This window comes from Danio rerio, chromosome 22 (genome assembly GCF_049306965.1).
Source record: "Danio rerio strain Tuebingen ecotype United States chromosome 22, GRCz12tu, whole genome shotgun sequence".
Taxonomy (NCBI): Eukaryota; Metazoa; Chordata; class Actinopteri; order Cypriniformes; family Danionidae; genus Danio; species Danio rerio.
In genome coordinates this window covers 11,735,909-11,758,259 of record NC_133197.1, presented here as the reverse complement: position 1 = coordinate 11,758,259, position 22,351 = coordinate 11,735,909, and the positions used below count along the sequence as shown (strand labels likewise).

Here is a 22,351-nt window from a genome sequence, read left to right as displayed (position 1 = left end):
TATCATTCATTCATTTATTCATTTTATTTTCGGCTTTGTCCCTTTATTAATCCGGGGTCGCCACAGCGGAATGAACCGCCAACTTATCCAGCATGTTTTTACGTAGCGGATGCCCTTCCAGCCGCAAACCATCTCTGGGAAACACCCATCCACACACTCATTTACAAACACACTCATGCACTACGGACAATTTAGACTATCCAATTCACCTGTATCGTATGTCTTTGGACTGTGGGGGAAAACAGAGCACCTGGAGGAAACCCATACGAACACAAGGAGAACATGCAAACTCCACAAAGAAATGCCAACTGACGCAGCTGAGGCTCAAACCAACAACCTTTTTGCTGTGAGGCGACAGCACTACCTACTGCGTCACTGCGTCACCCTTAAATGGAAATATCATTTAAAATGAAAGTTTTTGATTTATTAGTTGGATTATTTTTACTGAAATAATTAGCATGGCTAACTAAAGTATCTAAAGACTTTTGATGTCTTAAATTAATTATCAAGCTTAGAAAAAATACCGCAATTCCGGTCACATTTAGTAAGTTTAACTTTAAAAAAAGTAGCTAAACCAAGAACATTTTTAGGACTCATAAAAACGACATGATAAAAACACTGCAGATACTAATTTAAGATATTAGCATAAATTGATATACATGAATGATAATTATAAATGCTGTGTTTACTGAAAGTGTTAACCTAGCAGAGCTCTCTTTTCTCAACACTCATTTATGTCTTCAGTTTGTCTTTAGTGCGACTGCACAGTGAATATACAACATGTTTACCTAAATCCTCTGACAGACGCTGATTATCAAACCTTTCATTGGTTAAACAGCACATGACCACTAACCATTTCAACTTATTATTGTGGCATGACTAGCCTAAAGACTGTAATTAGCATTTAATTGGCTGTAATGGAAACAACGTGGTGGCATGCCATGAACACAGACCAGGCATTCAGAGGAAGGTCAATAAAGATTGACACGCATGTTTGAGCGGTAAATCAGTGGTTGGCATCAGTTTGAGTCTGAATGTAAATCTATAAGCTGGAAGATTCTCCTGCTGTGTACTTTATTGAGTCTGAAGTGACAGGCTTCGTCCTTCAGAGGTTACCCTGAGCAGACTTCAGAGAGTTTAGCTTCGTCACTGTGCCAGACTGTGACAATAAATACACAGAGCTTTATTTAGAGCTTATTGTAACTTCTGCAGCTAAATATCTAGCCCTAGATTTAAAGGAACGCTCCACTTTTTTACGAAAAAGGCTCATCTTAGAATACCTTTAAAGGTAAATAGTTGAGTTTTACCTTTTTTTTTCAATCCATTCAGCTAAATTTTGGGACTGGTGGGAGCACTTTTAGCTTAGCTTAGCATAGTTCATTGAATCGGATTAGACCATTAGCATCCTGCAAAAAAGGGAAAAAAAAAGTTTAGATAATTATAGTAATAAAAAGTTGCTGTATGTAAGTTTTTGACTCCTCTAAAGCATAAAAATACCATAATATGTTTACAGATATTTAAGAAACATGCTAAGCGAACACTATACTGTGGACAATATTCTGCAATGAAAAGGTCTATTACGTGCTGGAATGCCATCTTTGTTTTGGTTAATTTAACTCACCCAATGCCAGTTTAGCCAGTTATATTTCAGCGCCCTGGGTTACCATTATGGAAAACAACCTATTTCATTCATTTAGTCGGAAAGGCTCTCAAGGCACAGTGACTGAAACGCGACCTGCGGTGGACAGTAGCAGACTCCAAAATGAGACACAGATTCAGAGTTAAACAAGAGGTTATAAATTAGCAAATAATATAAATATTACGAGCGTAAACATTAGGTGAGCAGGTTACATTGTAACCCCGTTTCCTAACAACACGCTTTCTGAGGAGATTTGCAGTGATAAGCAATTAGTTTGCACCAGAAGCAACACGACCGAAATTTAAACACAGCCATTCAGAAGCACAAAATAGTGCACTCACTGCACTCTAACAAAATGGTAAGGTTTATAATCTAATTCATACACATTAAGCCTCTTTAACATGATTAAATGTACATGCTGAATCACTGGTGTGTGTTGGCTTGCACTGAGTCACAGTTCTAAAGTTCAATATCAAGAGGTTTGTTTTATTTGTAATATCTGAGGTGAACTATCTGCTGCTGCTTTTAGTATGAGGCAATAAACGTCATGTGAAATAGCATTCAAACTCACATTCTTAGCATTGAACACTGAATAAAGCACATGAGGTGTACCTGAGGTGATCATTGTCAACGTTTTCTGTTGTTCAGCTGCAAGAATAAGAAGCCGTTTCTAATATTTTAATTCGAGGAGTTGCTTAGAACAAAAACTCCTTTTAATATGGAGAATAGCCCTACTATTAATGATAGCACCATTTTATGTTCAGGGGCTTTTCATTTTTTGTTGTACATGATGGAGCTTCAAAGGTTTTAAGCATTAAATAGGAAAATTATTAAAGTTTTTTGAATGTTTTGAGTGTGATGCTAATGCTAATACATAACATGAACGTCAGAAGAAGCTTTAGATGGAAAGATTATTTGAAAGTCTTTTTTAACGTGATTCTAATGGTCTAATCAGATTCAATTATCTATGCTAAGCTAAGCTAAAAGAGCTTCTGTCAGACCCTGAGATCAACTGATTGGGTTCAAAAAAAAGTTTAACTCGATTTATTAACTAGGAGAGTTGTAAAATAAGCCGCTTTAAAAAATTACTGTTTCTTATATTAGATTGTGTCATTTGTTCTCAAAATAAGATTTTCAAAAAATTACAAAAAAAATTGTTTAAAAGAAAGGCTTTGTGCTAAAATTCTTTTCTCATTCTTTTGCATTGGATACACCAATAATAGATTCATTTAATGTCAACCCAGGTACTGTGATTTTTTTAGAGAGTTTCTCATTCACTTTATAAAAACCATAAGATGAAAATCTGAAGTTTCAACCTTTAAATAGAAAGATTACCGAAAGTCTTTTTTTTATGCGATGCTAATGGTCTAATAGGATTCAATTATGTATGCTAAGCTAAGCTAAAATTGCTTCTGTCAGACCCTGAGATCGGCTGAATGGGTTCAAAAAAGGTTTAACTCATTTTTTTTTAAACTCTAGGAGAGTTGTAAAATGAGGCGTTTTTTTATTTTATTTTATTTACTGTTTCTTATATTAGATTCTACCATGTTCTTAAAATTAGATAAAAAAGAAATTGTTTAAAAGAAAGGCATTATGCTAATATTTTTGTCATTCATTTGCATTGGATACACAAATAATAGATTCATTTAATGTCAACCCAGTTACTGTGATTTTTTAGAGAATTTCTCATTTACTTTATAATACATAACATGAACGTCAGAAGTTTCAAGCTTTAAACGGAAAGATTATTTGAAAGTCTTTTTTAACGTGATGCTAATGGTCTAATCAGATTCAATTATCTATGCTAAGCTAAGCTAAAAGTGATTCTGTCAGACCTTGAGATTAGCTGAATGGATTCAAAAAAGGTTTAACTCAATTTATTAACTCTAGGAGAGTTGTAAAATGAGGCGATTAAAAAAACAGTGTTTCTTATAATAGACTGTGTCATCAATTTCAAAATTCTCAATCTCAAATGACTTTTTTTTTTTTGCACATAAAGTACCAACATGATTAAAAAGTTTTAAAAATATAAAAAATTATTATAACAAAACCAAAAGTCATTCAATAGGCCCTTACCCATCATGGCCTCTTAATCATTCCATCCACCGAATTGGCTCTATCACTTTCTCATCACTCCACCAATAGCTGGTGTGTGGTGAGCGCAGTGGTGCTGTTATCCTGTGGCTGCCATTGCATCATCCAAGTGAATGCTGCACACTGGTGGTGGTGTAAAGAGAATCCCCTCATGATTGTGAAGCGCTTTGGGTGTATGGCCACACACAATAAATGAGCTATATAAATAAACATTACATTACATAATTAAAAATACTGCCAGAATAATGTTGCTAAATGTCAAGATTTTATTTTTGTACATTCTTAAACTAATTGTCTAGGGGTGATTCTAGAATTGCAGCTACATTTTGCAGATAAACAAATGATCGAGTAATCTCTAAAAATAATATCTGTATGTGTAATTACAGACATTTTTTTCTTAAAAATAATAACTTAAAGTCTCCCACTATACCTATTTTTCTCTGCTTTCTGAATCATACATTCATCTATTTTGTTAGTGTTTAATCTGCAAAGCTAGCAAACATTTGCATACATCTATTTTCTGTATTGGTTATCTAATTTCAGCAATAAAAAAATACATTTAATGTCTGTAGCAGTGAAGAGCAGTCGGGCTTTCAGCCAATTTCCTTGATCTGATGTGAAAATGACTCAACTGTTCTCGCTCTTTCTCCATCAGGTTGTTAAAGGACATGGTTCCTCGCATCAGGCAGACGAGACACTACGAGCGCTTCGAGTAGAGTTCAGATTCTGGTTGATTCAACGCAAGGAAAACACTCCTGTGGAGAGTGAAAAATACACGCATACACGAACACACACACTTCTCCCTGCCTCAGGGCAAAGCTCCCCCTGTAAATAAGGATCTGAAAGGGAAATACTGAATACTGCACACTGAAATATAGTATTGTATAAAGCCCAAGCCAGAAACTAGAACATCCGAGATCTAAAATATAAGCAATTAAGTTGTGTGTTTCTAAGAGGGTGAAAAAAGGAGGCTTTATGGATATTCCTCACCTCAGTGTGATGTTTTACATATGATTTGTGCGGATGATCACAAAACAACAATACATTTAATGTTATACATGTTCAGGTTATAGGGGGGAAGAGGTTTATCAGGTAAACTTAACACACAGATTGTCTTTTTTTGTCTAGTTTGTTTAAATTAAACTATTTATTTAGTAAAAGTGAAATGTTTGTCGCAAATATCTGTAAACTTTCACATTTGACGAACTGAACAATAGTAGCTGTCTAACATACGGTTTCATTTTTACAATCTTAGACATGTAGATTTTAAAATAATGTATTTAAATCGCATCAGAAATAGCCAAACATGCCATTAAAAGTCAAGTATAGATCTCTCTGAAAGTGTACCATAAATATGCCAGAAGGATTTTGATAAAAACGAAGGGTCTTCGCTTAATTTCAAAATGTAATTGTCAAAATAATTCTTTTAAAATGTTACAATTTTTACTTGTAAAGTAAAATAAAATTGATCGACACTCAAGTATAGCTCACGTGCATACACTAACCGGCCACTTTATTAGGGACACCTGTCCAACTGCTTGTTAATGCAAATTTCTAATCAGCCAATCAAATGCCAGCAACTCAATGCATTTAGGCACGTAGACATGATCAAGACGATCTGCTGCAGTTCAAACCGAGCATCAGAATGGGGAAGAGAGGTGATTTAAGTGACTTTGAGCATGGCATGGTTGTTGGTGACGGGCGGGAGAATGGCCAGACTGGTTCCAGCTGATAGAAAGGCAACAGTAACTCAAATATCCACTTGTTACAACCGAAGTATGCAGAAGAGAATCACTGAATGCACAACACGTCCAACCTAGAGGCAGATGGGCTACAGCAGCAGAAGACCACAACAGGTAACAATCCTGTCAGCTTAGAACAGGAAACTGAGGCTAAAATTCGCACAGGCTCACCAAAATTTACAATAGAAGATTGGAAAAACATTGCCTGGTCTGATGAGTCTCGATTTCTGCTGCAACATTCGAATGGTAGGGTCAGAATTTGCCATCAACACCATGAAAGCATGCATCCATCCTGCCTTGTATCAACGATTCAGGTTGGTGGTGGTGGTGTAATGCAGTGGAGGATATTTTCTCGGCACACTTTGGGCTCATTAGTCACCAGATCTCAGTCCAATAGAGCACCTTTGGGATGTGGTGGAACGGGGAGATTTACATCATGGATGTGCAGCAACTCTGTGATGCTATCATGTCAATATGGACTAAAATCTCTGAGGAATATTTCCATTACCTTGTTGAATCTATGCCACGAAGGATTAAGGCAGTTCTGAAGGCAAAATGGAGGTCCAACCTGGTACTAGTAAGGTGTACCTAATGAAGTGGCCAGCAAGTGTAAAGCACAATTAAGATGATGCCAAAATAACTTCTCAAAATAAAGAAATTAGGTGCTAAAATGACTTGCTTTCTTGTTAAAATGTGAATCTAATCAAGTTTAACATTGTTAATAAGGTATCCATTGTAACACTGAAATACATTATTTAAAGAGCACTAGTCATTTACATGCTAGAAGAAATGATTTTTAAAACACTTCTAGATTTAAATACTGTAATTACTCATCTTTCACACTCCATCGAGACAGTAAAGTTCTGTGAAGTTCATCCGTTATAGCTTGATCCAGCCTTGCGTATCGCTTTTTGGTGAAACTTGTAACTGTTCAATAGCACACAAACACGTTTTTTTACTCGCACAGTAACAAAGCCTTAAAACTTGACCCTTCATGATGTGAAGTTGTATGTTCTGAAGTATTAACTTAGACTGTTGTCGTCGAAATTTGGCGGTTTAAATGTGTATTTGGGAAAAGCCAAGTTTCTGAGCATTTTATGTAGCAAATATATGGTCGCTCCACGGAGCAGATGAGCGTAACGTACGTTTGTGCTATTCGATGGAAGTTTGAAGTTCAGTTGTGGGTGAAAAAGCACATTATGGCGATTGTGATTTTTGGATAAACATGTTTTTCAGGTGTGTGGTTGAATTTAGCGCTGTTCTTTATCGACATGTTAAATACGATATTTACCCAAGCACACAAATGGGACTTTTCTGTTCGCACAGTTTCTAAAAACACATGTAAACGTGTGCTTAAAACGAATGAGATTGGGCTCATAATTTGAATTTTCTTCAGCATAATTTGAAAATTCACAAAAGCCACTTGCGCACCCTGGTGGTAAGCTGATGTCCTGCCCCTTTATTTATTTTTCAAACCACAAAAGGAGAATTTAAAAAAATGGAAAAAATATGTTCACGAGTCTATAAAATGGTGAGTAGTAGTGAATAAAGTCACTAAGCTTTTTATTTTATTATTTTAAAGATGCAAAGTATGATGCTATGGGATAGATGTTGTGTTTTTCAAGTGTTTGAGGACATTTCAAGCAAAACAAAATTTGGGTTATTTATTTACATGAGAATTCTGACCTTGTTTGTGGAAGTAATTTCACTCCAACTCATCAGGACGAAGTTGGAGAACTAATATATGCTCGAATTTCCCATTTTTTATGCGAGTATGAAATCGGAAACAACAAAAAAACAATTACATTTTCAGAATTTGGATCTTAAATTGTGCCAATAAAATGTGCCAGAGATCAACTGACCAAGACAGGATTTTGTTTTAACAAATAGATGAATTTTTGTTTTGGTTTAAATCAGTTCTGTGAGAACACTTGGATTGAACGGTGTTCCGCCTGTGGCATTAGTTTTGTTTAGAAGTAAAAAAAAGTTTTAAATACCCGAGCATCAGCTTATTGTTAGCTGTGAACAGTGTTTTTATTAAATATGTAAATATGTGTTGCGTGTTCCCGGCAATAAGAAGGCACCTGAAAAAATTGTAGCGTTAGTTTGACTTATTTTCTAATCTTTAGTTCGATCAGTTTTGTTTAATACAGTTTGTTATTTTATGAAGAGTGTGAAAATGTCTCCTTTTGTGGTTTAAAAAAGTAAGCAGGGCTTACGGCGTTACTTTTCAGGTGTAATATCTGCTTAAAGACAAAATATGTACCATCGGTTGAAGAACAAATGCTGAGCTGTTAATCCACTACGTCGATCTGCTGTGGGATCAGAATGTCATGTGATACATGAATGTATATACAACAAAAGTTGCTGTGGAGAACACATGTATATTTACACAGAAATGTCTGTTGTCACAGAAAAAGTTTATTTGAAAAATAAAGATATATCCTACTGACTCCTCAAAAATCAACAAACTGTGTCCGTTCATCTTTTCTTAAAGTTTTCTCCATGAAAACCCTCCCCAAAATGAATTTAATAGCAACTTCTTTGTGCGAATGCAAAATTAAACAAAGCAACCATTATTAACAGCAAAGTAAACCATAACAGTTGTTAAAAACAATCAAATAAACAATGGTTCCATACATAATTTGGGCTTTGTTCCAATTACGGGCCACATGTTTTATTAGGCTAATCTAATATCGTAAAACGTTGAGACAGTCATTATTATAGCTACAGCTAAGCTGTACAAACACTCTCGAAACGGTGGCGTCCTTTATACTGTAAACCAAATGTAACAACTTTAGTCAACTACACACATTCCTGTGATTTTTGTGTGTCAACAACCACCAAACGTTTGGCAAAACGACTTAGCGCTAAACGTCAAGCAACTATTTCAGCTATACTATTTCAGCGTTTAGCTAGCTAGCATTCCATCTTCAACGTTTTTTTATTATTTCTTAAAGGAAAACAAACCAGATAGTTCTAGTAACCATCCGAAGGCACATCATGAAACAAGATTTAAACGATAGCTTGGCTGAAGACCATCAGTTTACGTACAAACGTACGAAAGAAAAGCGCAAACGTAAATCTATCCGTATAAGTTACAGTGGAAAACTAGAAGAGACCCATCTATATTTACAAATGTGCAAATGTTTACAGAAATCATACACTGGATAAAAACATCAAATGAGGTTTTTGCTGGCTTCGGAAATTAAACTTTGTTCGCAATGTTTGTCCAGAGTATTGACGATAAGGGAAATTATTATAATGATATGTTACACTAGTTTATAATTACATTTTAAACAAATAAAAACAATTTTAACTTTCGCAAATCTTGTTTACTCTGAACAAACATGCGCTCACACTTAAATTACTTTGATAAATAATAGTTTCCTCTATAAAGAATTCTCTTCTATAAATAGTCACATAAAAATCAACAGGCAGAGATAAAGATCTGTATACAAAATAAATTAAAAATCAAACTTTAAAAAAGTTGTACAGTGTTGTAATATCTGGTGTCAAATCTCCGCTATAGTGCATGTTCATTCCAAAACACAAAGAACTAATAATAATTTTGACTTGTTTTTCTTCTCGATAATGGACAGGCAAACTCAAGAATATAGGCCATTGTAAATCGCAAAACAAAAGTAAAACAAGGAAGGCCAATTTGTGTTTTTAACACAAATAAAAAAAACTTACCCTAGTTATATACTCTAAATAGATTTTTTTTTGTACAAAGAATGATTACTTTTTACAGAAATATCCGTGACTGTATAGGTATTTACCATATCCACATATAGAAACCCGTTTGAAAGCTGTGATAGAGTGCTAGTTTAGGTAAACCGGGACACAATGTCAAACAACCAGCAAAAACTATCCCAATTTTTGTCGATCTACTAGTTTTTAACGGTTATTTTGGTCAATAGTGTTTGTGTGTGTTTTAATTCATACTGGCTGGTGTGTGACTTTGCTTATCACTAAAACATGTTAACCTGGCAGTTCACCGGTGCTGTACTGCGATATTTCGTGTGGATGGTGACCAACACTGAAAAAATGTGCTGTTACAAGTTGGCGTTTGCATCACAGGAAAGAAACTACCATGCAGAATAAAGCGGACTGTAAATTTCGGCGTCGTATTTACAAGTGAACGCGTCATTTGATGGAAAGTTTGTTACAGTGTCAAACCGGGAAAGCTTCTTCGGGATGTCCGTTTAATCGCAAACTTTGTTTCGTTGAGAAGTCCGTTTTGTTGTCAGGAAAAACCTGGGGAAGTTTCTTTGAGAAGATTTTTCTTCTGAAGTTTGCGTCAAATCAGTTTTCTTGTGTTGAAGTAAATCCAGAGAAGTTTCTTCGAAAAGTAGTTTTCTTCATAAAGTTTGTTTTTCGGTTCCATCGTAAAGTCTAGTTCTTCATGAAGTTCAACTGTGGAGGTCTGTTTCATTTCAGTCCGTCTTGAACTCTTTTTCTTCGTAAAGTCAGTTTCATTGTAAAATAAAACGTTTCGTAAAGTTTGTCCACAAAATTTGTTTCGTTGTGAAATAGTTTCTTTCAGAGGTCCATTTTGTCGTAAAGTCCTTTTCATAGGAATGTCTGTTTTCCATGAACGCACGAAATCCGTTTTGTTGCGAAATCTTGTTTCATGTAAAAAAGAAGTTTTTTTCTTTGCCAGACCATCTAGTCGTGAAATAAACGTGATTTTTTTCTATGAAAAAGTAAAATTTTCGTAGTCCATCGTTCGATGAATTTGTTTCCCAATGATTTTAAAACTATACTCATTGCCACACAAACAAACAAAACAATCCTCCAAAGGGCGAAGATCCCTCCGAGATGTCCGGTGTCAAGCTTGGTCCAATGATAGAAAGTCATTCTTCAAAAAGCTACGAAAAAAAAAACAAATCAGCAGAACGAAGAACTGGCGTAATAAATGTCACTACAGTGTTTCCTCCGAGCCTGCAGGTGGCAGTGTAGAGTCCTGATCCCCTGCACACCGCTTCAAGTATGTCAGGCTGAATCTAGTTCAGGTTTGCGCAACAACAACAAAAACAAATCCAGCAAAATAATAATAATAAAATTCTCCTCGCTCTATGCGACGTCCATTGTATTTTTTCTTAGCTGCCGCGCTCCAGCGTTCGAGTTGGTGTGTGTATGGGAATAAAACAAGCGCTCAATTACTCTGCATTGTTTCGTTTAATCGCACCATTACACCTCTGGCACTGTACGCTTTATTATTGTCCATTTGGCGCGTTTTTGAACGCCACCAGTAGTTGGTACGAGTTGCCGAAAAGTGCGTGGTGTGGTGTGTGTGTTATAAGCAGTCTTTACACAGCGCCACCTGGCCTTTCATGTAGTCTCTGCAGGGACAGATGCGCGTGAGGGTCTGATGAGCTCCAGCGCAGCTGAACAGCAGCAGGTCGGACTGAAACACACAGTGCCGGGACGATTCGCTGAACGCCGGGACTACAATATCATTGGCTGAGTCCACCGTTTTACACTCCACACCGTACCTGCAGAGAGGAGAGCGACAGAGAGTGATGATGAGTACAGAACTATGGTAATAACGTGATTTTTTTGATAGGTATGATGGTACTGTCACTGTGTTGCAGATATGTAGCAATGTTTGTTTGTTACCACTGTATGCGGTAGTACTTTTTAGACATGGATAAAAGTAACACCATGGCATGCTTTAAAGTACTTTTCAGTAAAGTAATGTTTCAATAGATATAAAAATAAAATAAAATAATTTAATAAATACAAAAAATATATATAATATATTTTATTTAATGTCTTTAAATATTTAACTACTTATTTACAATTGTAATATTTTCTAATATATACATTAATATATTCAAATATTAAAAAGAATACATCTAAACAAACACACACATTATATATATATATATATATATATATATATATATATATATATATATATATATATATATATATAATAAAACATTTCAATATTTATCAGTGATATATAAAGCAAATAATGGTTTTAATAAAACATTAAATATCACTAATGAATATTGAGTTTTATAACCATTAATTTGCTTTATAGATCACTGATGAATATTAAAATGTTTTATTATAACTGTTATTTGCTTTATATATTACTGATGAATATTTAAAAGAAAATAATGGTTATAATAAAACATTTCAATATTCATCAGTTAGAAATATAGATATAAAATGAAATACAACTATAATTTATAATGAATTTCTATTATATTTACAATTTATTTATAATTCATAATTAATAATATGTATATTAAATATTAAATTATGCATTTCAAATATGTTACATTTTATTTATGGACCAATAAGACACTTGCAGCTATTAAATATTACTTCTATCTAAATCGTTAAAATGTAAAACTAGTATTTACAAACAATAAAAGGCTTGTATATAAAAATGTTTAAATATAAAATTCTATAAAAGCATCTAAAAATAGGTATTAAATATGTAAAAAATGAGATTTAAATATTAACATTTTCATTATTTCCACAAATAAAAACAACATATGAGATACAAACAAACATCAATATAATAAAAAAAACAAGTCATTGAAGTCAAAATTAATATTGAAAAAACAACTGTCCAACACACTGATACCTATATTGCAGCAAATCCCTGCACACTAATACATTATGATAACTCAACACAATTTATGTGAAGAGCAACGTCGCCCTCTGCTGGTGAGTCTGTATAAGCACATTGTATTTGTGTGTGTGCAGGTGTGTACGTGTTTTTGTGACATATCAGGACACAAATCTGTAAAATGACACGGGTATGACGGGTATTACAAGGTGGTGAGCTTTGATGACAGTGCTGATGCCCTCGTTTCTCAAAAAGCTTATAAATCACACAGAAGGAGTTTTAGTTTCCAGAAAGTAAAACAGTGGTTTCCTATGAGGTTTGGATTTAGGGAGGGGGATGGGGTGGGCTTAGGGCAATAGAAAGTACAGTTTGAACAATATTAAACAATAGAAACCTATATGTAATGTCCTCACAATTCACAAAAACAAATGTGTGTGTGTGTGTTCATACCTGGCCAGATCCTTGTCTTTATTAAGATGCTGGAAGAATGAAGGCTCGCAGATGAGCTGCTCCTCTTGACACACCTGCTTGCAGGATTTCCCAGCCGGAGCCAGCCGGACCTGCATGGAGCTGAGCGGCGGCCACATCACCTGACCATGACAGAAATCCTGCAGCACACGGTCAACAAGAGAGATGCTCAGCTGCACAGCACATACGAGGACCCACACATACACACACATATACAAACACACACACAGACACACACCTGGTTCTCAATGAAAGCATTGACCCGCTGCAGCATCCCTTCACAGGTGAACTCATACGGCAGATACGGCTCTATCTGAAACACACACACACACACGAAATATGAGCCAACATCCATTTTGGGTCTTTTGAAGGGTAAATATTTATCCATCCATCCATATATATATATATATATATAAAAAAAAAATATATATATATATATATATATATATATATATATATATATATATATAATATATATTTATATATATATATATATATATATATATATATATATATATATATATATATATATATATATATATATATATATATATATATATGTATATTTATATATATTTTTTTTATTTTTTTAAATTTTTTATTTTTTTATATATATATATGGATGGATGGATGGATGGATGGATAGATGCATAACATTAAAACAAGACATTTAAACATCTGAACAACACATTAAGATAAAACAACTCCAGGATAACATACAAAACTTAAAAAAAATAACAACAGTAAGAAAAAATAAATATATAAAAATGAATAAATAAATTTTAAAAATTATAATAAATAAATAAACAAAAATAAAAAGAGAGTTAATATAGAGTATAACTATTTACATACATTATCAAAAGTAGTCAACTGTTTGACCTTGATGTTTTATTTAAGTACTATTCTCCTGTCAGGTCCACTTGGTTGCAAAAGTGTAGAAAGGGGTTCCAAATGCTATAAAAGTCTTCACTTCCCGTTAGAACATGCAGTATTAACAATATTTGCATATACAATTGGAATGTTTGGAGAAAACAAAGAAAATGTCATTGAATAAATAGTTTGAAGTAATCATAATGGATTTGTATTATTGTATTATACAACATTTCAAAAATAAGGTTTGTGGAATTGATAATCATAATTGAGCCAAAGTTTATCATCTGTTTTTTTGGTATACAGATGATAAAAATATATTACAAAAACATAAATTACTGTTATTGATTCATAATTGACTAATAATAATAATAACAACAAGAACGCAGTAAAATAAGCCTAAAAACTAACAAATACATAAAGTATGTTCAAATTAATAAAACAATATTTACAGCATACATCATAATTGTATGTATTACCAAAATACAAAAAATTGTACAGTTTGAAACTTTAATTGATACTCGTATATACAATGTCCTATTTACAATGAAGACCACGTCATTTTATATTCAGTTTTTTTTTTGTTTCTCTATCATCAACACAGTTAAACTCCCCAGAAAGCCGTTAAGCACTGTTTATTTCACTTTTCTGTTTGCTCTGTTCAGTTTATTTATGCTTGTAGAACATCTCAAATCAATCGAAATTAATGAACTGCTTCCAAATAAAACTACAAGGCATCCGGTTAATTCGCATGCCAATATACTGCAGAAAAGCAAAATATGGCAATGTCTGATTTCCCAAATATACAATAGAATATATTTATGGACTTTAAAAGGAAATAAAATTAAAATATGTTTTTAAAAATACACTTACAGTTGAAGTCAGAATTTTTAGCCCCCTTTGATTTTTTTCGTCTTTTTTAAATATTTCCCAAATGATGTTTAACAGAGCAAGGAAATGTTCACAGTATGTCAGATAATGTTTTTTTCTTCTGGAGAAAGTCTTATTTGTCTTATTTCGGCTAGAATGAAAGCAGTTTTTAATTTTTTCAACACCATTTTAAGGTCAGTTTTATTAACTCCTTTAAGCTATATATGTATATATACAAAAACTTGCCTAATTACCCTAACCTGCCTAGTTAACCTGTTTAACCTAGTTAAGCCTTTAAATGTCACTTTAAGCTGTATAGAAGTGTCTTGAAAAATATCTAGTCAAATATTATTTACAGTCATCATGGCAAAGATGAAATAAATCAGTTATTAGAGATGAGTTATTAAAACTATTATGTTTAGAAATGTGTTGTTAAACAGAAATTGGAGAAAAAAATAAACAGGGGGCAAATAATTCTGACTTCAACTGTATGTACTTAAAATAATATTTTAACTTATGATACAATACAGCATAAAATGTCAAATTAAAGCAACACTTATTTAACATATAACTAAATATTCTTGTTTTTATTATTAATATCACTGTATTTACCTGTACATCACATTTATTTATGTGAAAAATATATTCAGATTAAACTAATGTGGAAATAAACATTTCTATCATCTAATTCCAGATAAACAATAATCTATGTATAACTGAAAAGTTATATTCTTTGGTTTTTAATTATCTCATTTCATTGAGATGCCAGCTAGGAGGGACATTTAACCTTTGCCTTGCTGACTACAGGCTAAGCCAAAGTGATGCAGTTATCGGTTTCACAGCATGGCTGTATCTATTGTATTCCCTGTCTCCAGAACATCATTTGCACATTGTTGTAATGATGTACTTAAATATTGATGAGATCAGACCTGGAGAAGGCATGGGACTTCATTTGCATGCTTTGTTTGACTGTCCCCACCATGACTGACCCTACCTAAATGCTGTAACATGTATAAAATGTATTATGTTTGCTGTGGAGTGGAGAGTTTGCTTTCGATGACGCCACAGCGACGCTGCGTTCTTCTTATTAAAAAGGATTCTTCTTTGAAGACAAATGAAAGATTCTCCCTGGTTTTTTGGGCTCTTAGAAGTTTTCAACACTAACATGACATTAAATCATAACAAACAGATTAAAATGTCCTGATCTGAGAGCGTTCGGTGTTTTAAATACACGTGAGAGAGAGAGTGTGTGTGTGTGTGTGTGTGTGTGTGTGTGTGTGTGTGTGTGTGTGTGTGAGATTGTTTGTACCTTCTGGCTCAGTATGGCTTTAATGGCGTTCTCCACCTCGGCCGGATCTTCAATGTTAACGGTCCAGACGTGCGGCCGGCCGATGTAAACCTCAGCATACGGATGCTGAGACGTCAACTGAGGACAGACAACAAACACATGTCACAAACACACACACAAACAAACACACTTTTGGTGGTTTGCAGGGACTCTCCATAAGCATAATATATTTGATACTAATATTTAACAGTTACGAATTACAAGGACACAGTAGAAGAGGTCCTCATAAACCACCCAGAGAATGTAATACCTAGCTCATAACCATGTTATCATACAAACTTGTGTCCTCAAAAACACCACACACACACACACACACACACACACACACACACTCAAAACAAAACAATCCAATAACTGAAAACAAGTTTCACACGCACACAGACACAAACACAGACACACACACAGACACAAACACAGACACACACAAACCTACAACAAATGTGGAAAAAGAACAAACACACACACACATATGCAAACGCCACAAAAACAAACAAACCAACAACAAATATCTCACAGAGACACACACAGAACACACAATCCCAAAACAAACTAATAATTGGCAAACAAATGCGCACGCACATACACACCAATGCACACCGAAAAACAAAGCAGTGAGCACCTCTCTGAGTGTGGGTTTGCCTTTGAAGAAATCGGTGTTCTTGCTGCTCTTAGCAGGATCAAACCTCGGGTTCAGGAATGCACAGCCATTGGCTATCGCCTCGAGAGGGGCGGGGCCTTCATAGGGAAACGACAGGCCAACAAAAAGCTGAAAACACAAGCAGAAAAACACTGATCAATAACTCCCATCAATACAGGACAAAATGATTACTGTTACATGAAATGAAGTAACATGAACCACAAACATCTGCTTTCGCCATGTTATTTATTATTCCTAATGGAAAACTAAATATGAATGTTCTGCACCACTGCATTTGCTTTCATTTCTGCTGACTGAAATATTTAAGTGATCATTAGTATGCAAGTTATTCAAAATTGTGAATGTTTTTGCACTATATTATAACTGCTCAAAAGTAGTTTTTCATTTAATTTAGTCATTTATTCCAGTGATTTTAAAGATGAATTTTCAGCTCCATTACTCCAGTCTTCAGAGTCACATCATTGTTATTAATATTATTATTAATGATAATAATAATGAAAGCAATAACGACTGGAGTAATAATTTCATTTGAAAACTACATCCAATAAGTAATAAACATTTGATAAATATTAAACAATTTAACTTTTTTTTTTACATTTAATAAATGCCGCCTTGATGAACAGAAATAATATATTACAAAAACATAAATTACTGTTATTGATTCATAACTGACTAATAATAACAACAACAAGAACGCATTAAAATAAGCCTAAAAACTAACAAATACATAAAGTATAATAATAAAATTAATAAAACAATATTTACAGCAAACATCATAATTGTATGTACTACCCAAAAAATACTGTAATATTAAATTGTCATATAATCAAAGTGATTTATAAGTAATAAAATGTTTTATTACATCATATTTATTAAAATAATTATATTTATTTAAAATAAATTATTTACAAAATAGCAATAATTCTTAAGATATAATAAATAACTCCCTATTTTCATCATCATCATCATCATCATCATCGTTTATCACTTTAATACATAACATGGCATAAGAGTGTTGTGGGATGTATTTTTGTTCTTGTTTATATACAGTTGACGTCAGAATTATTAGCCCCACTTTGATTTCTTTTTTTAAATATTTTCCAAATGATGTTTCACAGATTCAGGAATTTTTCACAGCATATCTGATATTATTTTTTCTTCTGGAGAAAGTCTTGTTTGTTTTATTTTGGCTAGAATAAAAGCAGCTGAAATATTTTTAAACACCATTTTAAAAAGACAAAATTATTAACGATTATTTCGATAGTCTACAGAACAAACCATCACTAGACTATGATTTGCCTAATTACCCTAACTAGCCTAGTTAACCTAGTTAAGCCTTTAAATTGCCCTTTAAGCTGCATACTAGTATCTTGAAAAATATCTAGTCAAATATTATACTGTCATCATGGCAAAGATAAAATAAATCAGTTAATAGAAATGACTATGAATATTCTATTCTGTTGAACTGTTTAGAACCGTGTTGAACAAATATCTTTTCTACATTAAACACAAATTGGGGGAGCTAATAAATCAGGGGGGCTGATAATTCTGACTTCAACTGTATTGGTAATAATTGTTTTGTCCAAGAAAAAGATTCACCTAAGGGACACCAATAAATAATACAGTGCTTCCCACACACAGACTTTACTTGGGTGGGCCGTTCAAGTAGCCTATATTAACTGACACATTTATATTTATTTTATTCTTTTGCAATTTTTCTATCTGCCCAATATAACATCTGCGATTGATTATGTAGCGAAAAACCTTCTCTCAATTAAACGTTTCGTTCTGTGTGCGCACAAACTGTCAACCCTCTCACAGACAATCTCATATGCTCTGCAGACCCACAGAGAAGCACCTTTTGTCATGACATGTTTTCTAAATCTACTAAAATGTCCGGGATTTGGCTTTTGCTTTCGTTTTCTCACTTCCTCGCTTTCTAAAGCTGTCGGTAATTGTATTCCCACTCTCGCGTGAGTGAGAGAAATATTAAATAATTATTTGTTTAATCTAAACAACTCAAAAACAAACTTTACTAAATACTCAGAAGACAAAATTACATCTAAACTGACTGCAAAACACATTTATCTACACCATTAAATTCAAAATTGTACACTGTTAGTAATATTTAATCCACTCATTCGCCTCATTTAAATCATCTACACGTTTTTTTCATGTTCATTCATTCATTTTCTTGTTGGCTTAGTTCCTTTATTAATCCAGGGTCGCCACAGCAGAATGAACCGCCAACTTATCCAGCACGTTTTTACGCAGCGGATGCCCTTTCAGCTGCAACACATCACTGGGAAACATCCACACACACTCATTAACACACACACACACACACACACACTACGGACAATTTAGCCTACCCAATTCACCTGTACCACATTTCTTTGGACTTGCGTGGGGGAAACCTGAGCACCTGGAGGAACACCCACACGAACGCAGGGAGAACATGCAAACTCCACACAGAAACACCAACTGACCTAGCCGAGGCTCAAACCAGCGACCTTCTTGCTGTGAGACGACAGCACTACCTACTGTGTCTGTTTTATTAATGTAATTATTATATATATTTTTGGAGATATTGTCTGTTTTTACTCCTTTTTTTCTGTCATTTATTTCTCAATCGCTGTGAATTTTAGGAATTTGATGATGCCAATATATTACATGTTTCATACATCTAAAATGCTTTGGCAATACTGTACTAAATGTCACGCCAAAAGCAACCTGAACTTGAATGCGAGATAGAGAGAAGCAGATTTGACCTGTCATTGGCTCCTGAATACCATAAAAGTGTAGGAAAAATAGTGGATATCTTTATTTTTAATCACCACAGTGGCATGAACCGCCAACGTATCCAGCATACGTTTTACGCAGCGGATGCCCTTCCAGCCGCAACCCATCAGGGACACATCCATACACACTCATTAACACACACTCTCACACTATGGTCAATTTAGCCCACACAAATCACCTGTATCACATGTCTTAGGACTTGTGTGGGAAACCAACGCACCTGGAGGAGACCCACACAAACACGGGGAGAACATGCAAACCCCACACAGAAATGCTATCTTACCCAGCAGAGGCTAGAACCAGCTATAAAAACATTTTTAAAAAATCTAATTATTTTATAATAATTATATGTTTGCAACATATAACTAACAAAGGCGCGTTTCAAGCCTGTGGGAAGCACTGTAATATGCTGTTGAACTGCTCTGATTCGCCAACAGAGGGCAGCAGGGAGACACTGAAAAACACAAGCTAAAAGAGAAAACTGCGACTGCGACAGACATGAAAATTCTCCAAGATGAGTGGTAAACTTGAGAAATAGTCGAGGTTTGCATGTCTGAAGCCCTGCTGGTTCGTTTTGCCTATTTGTAAATCATCCGCAACCCTAAAGAAAACTTCAGTCTTCAGACATTTACAAACACGGAGCGAGCTCACAAATGAAGCGGCTGCACTTTCTCGGAAACTTTGCATGAAGGTGAAAAAACAGGAAAGCAAAAGTCAAGTGAAGCATCTGTGGTCGAAGGAGAAAAAGCTGCAAGACGTGAAGAAAAAAAACAGCAAAACAAACACATCCTCTCTTGCGGTTGAGGAACGTCTTTGCGTGTGAAGAGAAGCTTTCAGATGTGTTTTTAGCATAGCAGAGCTGTTCAACCATAAACACACGCTACGGGTGTATTAATCTGAACCAGGAAATCAAAACACAAGTAAAAGAAGCTCAAGAAGACTCAAGATTACATATTTAAAGGGATACTTCACACTGAAATAGATATATGTGGTTTATTGACAGTATTTTCTAATCAAAAACATTGCTGCCATTTATGATAAATATAATATATGTTATCAAGATCATACAAGCAAACAAAATTAACACGCACACTCTCAGAAATAAAGGTATGCGAGCTGTCACTGGGGTGGTACCTTTTCAAAAGGTACACATTTGTACTTAAAGGGTCTAAATTGGTACCTCAAAAGTATCAGTGCCTAAAAAATAAGAGGAACACTTTTGTACTTTTTAGGTACTAATATGTACCCTATTAATACGGACATTTTAGGTACAAATTTGTACCTTATGAAAAGGTACCACCCCAGTGACAGCTCGCATGCCTTTATTTCATTTACATTTAGTCATTTAGCAGACGCTTTTATCCAAAGCGACTTACAAATGAGGACAAGGAGGCAATTTACACAACCATAAAAGCAACAATGAATATTTCTGAGGGTGTGTGTGTTGGTTTTGTTTGCTTGTACTCTATATGATCTTGATAACGTATTAAATTAATAATAAATGGCAACAATACTTTCGATAAAAAATACTTTCAATGAAATGATTCATTTGATTTATTAGTTTAATTTAGTTTTTTTTTTATTCAGTGCTCAGCATAATTGAGTACAGCCCATTTTGAAAAGGAATATTTTTTATCTATTTCTCAGTGAATATAGGCAATAATGTATATTGGTGCATTTAACCCTTACAGACCTAGAGCTATTTTGTGGGCACCAAATGGGCCTATATTATTATTATTATTATATAAAAAGCAGTTTTATTTTTAATTTAGCCGTCAGCCTGAAGTGTCATACATCATTTCAAACAGGAGAACCTGAAGCTTCAATCTGTATCAAATAAAATTCCCATCTAAAATATTTTTTTCCAAAAAAATTATAAAAAAAGTGTCATTTTCTAGTAATTACAACAAAAAAAAAAACCTCAAAAAGAAAAAAAAACAGTTTTTTTTTCTTTAGGAATAAATGCTATGATGTTTTATACTTCCAAAATAAATTGTCTTCATCCAACATTCCCTGAGCAAATTATAGTATTTTATTTCAACGATATTCTAGGTGTTTTTCAGTGAAAATACTGTTGAAAAAATTTATTAAACAGATATATTTATTAAAATTATATTTTAGTCACCAAACACATGTAGAAACTGAAATATAATACAATTAAATTTTAGCAAAGTATTGAAAAAAAACTTAAAAATACAAAATTTCAACTACATTTTTTTCTTTCTTTTTTTGGCTTCTCTTGATTTAAATTTTCTTTTAAGTAGTTTCTTTTTTTTTTACTTTTTAAAATTTCTATTTAATATTTTTTCTATGACATAAATTTGGCTGCACTAGTTTTTGGACCATTATTGTAAGCTATTTTGTTAGATAAGCTTCAGATTTGGCTTCAGTACTGACTAATCTAATGTGTATGCACAAATATAATATTAGGGTTAAGACAATTTTCGCTCATGTTTATAACAAATGTTTAACGCCTCATGTCTAACCAAAGGGAACCAATGTGGGTGTGCAGACCAACACGCAAAAGCATCATTTGACCGCCTCACGCTCATTTTTTGCATTGTCTTTTTGAAAAATTTGTATGCAGAAAAACATCTTGAAAAAATGAAACGCAAGTAAAAATCATCCCAGTGTGCTCCAACCTTTAGGGATAAAGGAATAAAGTTCTCGCAAAAATGAGAAAATTTTCTCATCCTAATGATGTTATAAAACAAAAAAGTCTTTGTTTTCAGAACATATTCAATTTTATTTTAGATTAAATCTGAGAGTTCCCTCTTGATAAACCATGAGAATAACATACCTATTTTGCTGTGATTTGTTTGAATTTTTTAGGCTAACTGGGTCTATTCAAGTCTGCCAGTGTAAGTTTTTCCATATAGTTGTTAGTGTCAAACCTTGGTCTCTCGCAGCAGGAACTGCAGGTCTCGTCCGCTCAGGATGCCGTGGTTCTTCACGTAGCCAGGCAGGTGGACTGTACTAGTGCCATGGACTGTGCCGTGAACTTCCATATAGGAGTGAATAATGTCTAGGTACTTCTTTTTATCCTAAAACCAGAAAACAAGACACAAACATGAGAATAAGAACATTAGTAACATCAAATGTAATTAAAATGCCCTTTTGCACAGCTTAAACACTCTGAAAATACTGTTATTCTCTGATAATGTAAGCAGAGCCATGTGGGCGGGGCTGTATACTTTTGATCTGAAGATTGTCTCTCGTGTCGGCATGATAGCCCAGTGGTTAGTGTGCTGACATATGTTATGGC

At 34.0% G+C, this 22,351-nt stretch overlaps 2 protein-coding genes across 3 annotated transcripts in view; one reads left to right on the top strand and one right to left on the bottom strand.

The window, feature by feature from the left end:
- tmem163b (transmembrane protein 163b) overlaps positions 1–9,025 on the top strand; it is a 71,099-nt gene extending 62,074 nt beyond the window's left edge. Inside the window, exon 8 of one of the 2 annotated variants that reach the window (XM_002666219.8) lies at positions 4,389–9,025. In XM_002666219.8, coding sequence (XP_002666265.2) covers positions 4,389–4,449 — 61 coding nt within the window. In that variant the 3' untranslated portion in view covers positions 4,450–9,025. The remainder of the gene's footprint in view (positions 1–4,388) is intronic. The other variant, NM_001423848.1, reaches the window with a different exon arrangement.
- The window catches only part of mgat5 (alpha-1,6-mannosylglycoprotein 6-beta-N-acetylglucosaminyltransferase), a 118,909-nt gene continuing 104,432 nt past the window's right edge, over positions 7,875–22,351 (bottom strand). Inside the window, 6 exon segments of the mRNA NM_001045311.1 lie at positions 7,875–10,976; positions 12,521–12,678; positions 12,777–12,851; positions 15,588–15,704; positions 16,246–16,392; positions 21,981–22,130. Of these exon segments, the coding sequence (NP_001038776.1) occupies positions 10,778–10,976; positions 12,521–12,678; positions 12,777–12,851; positions 15,588–15,704; positions 16,246–16,392; positions 21,981–22,130 (846 nt within the window). The 3' untranslated portion in view covers positions 7,875–10,777.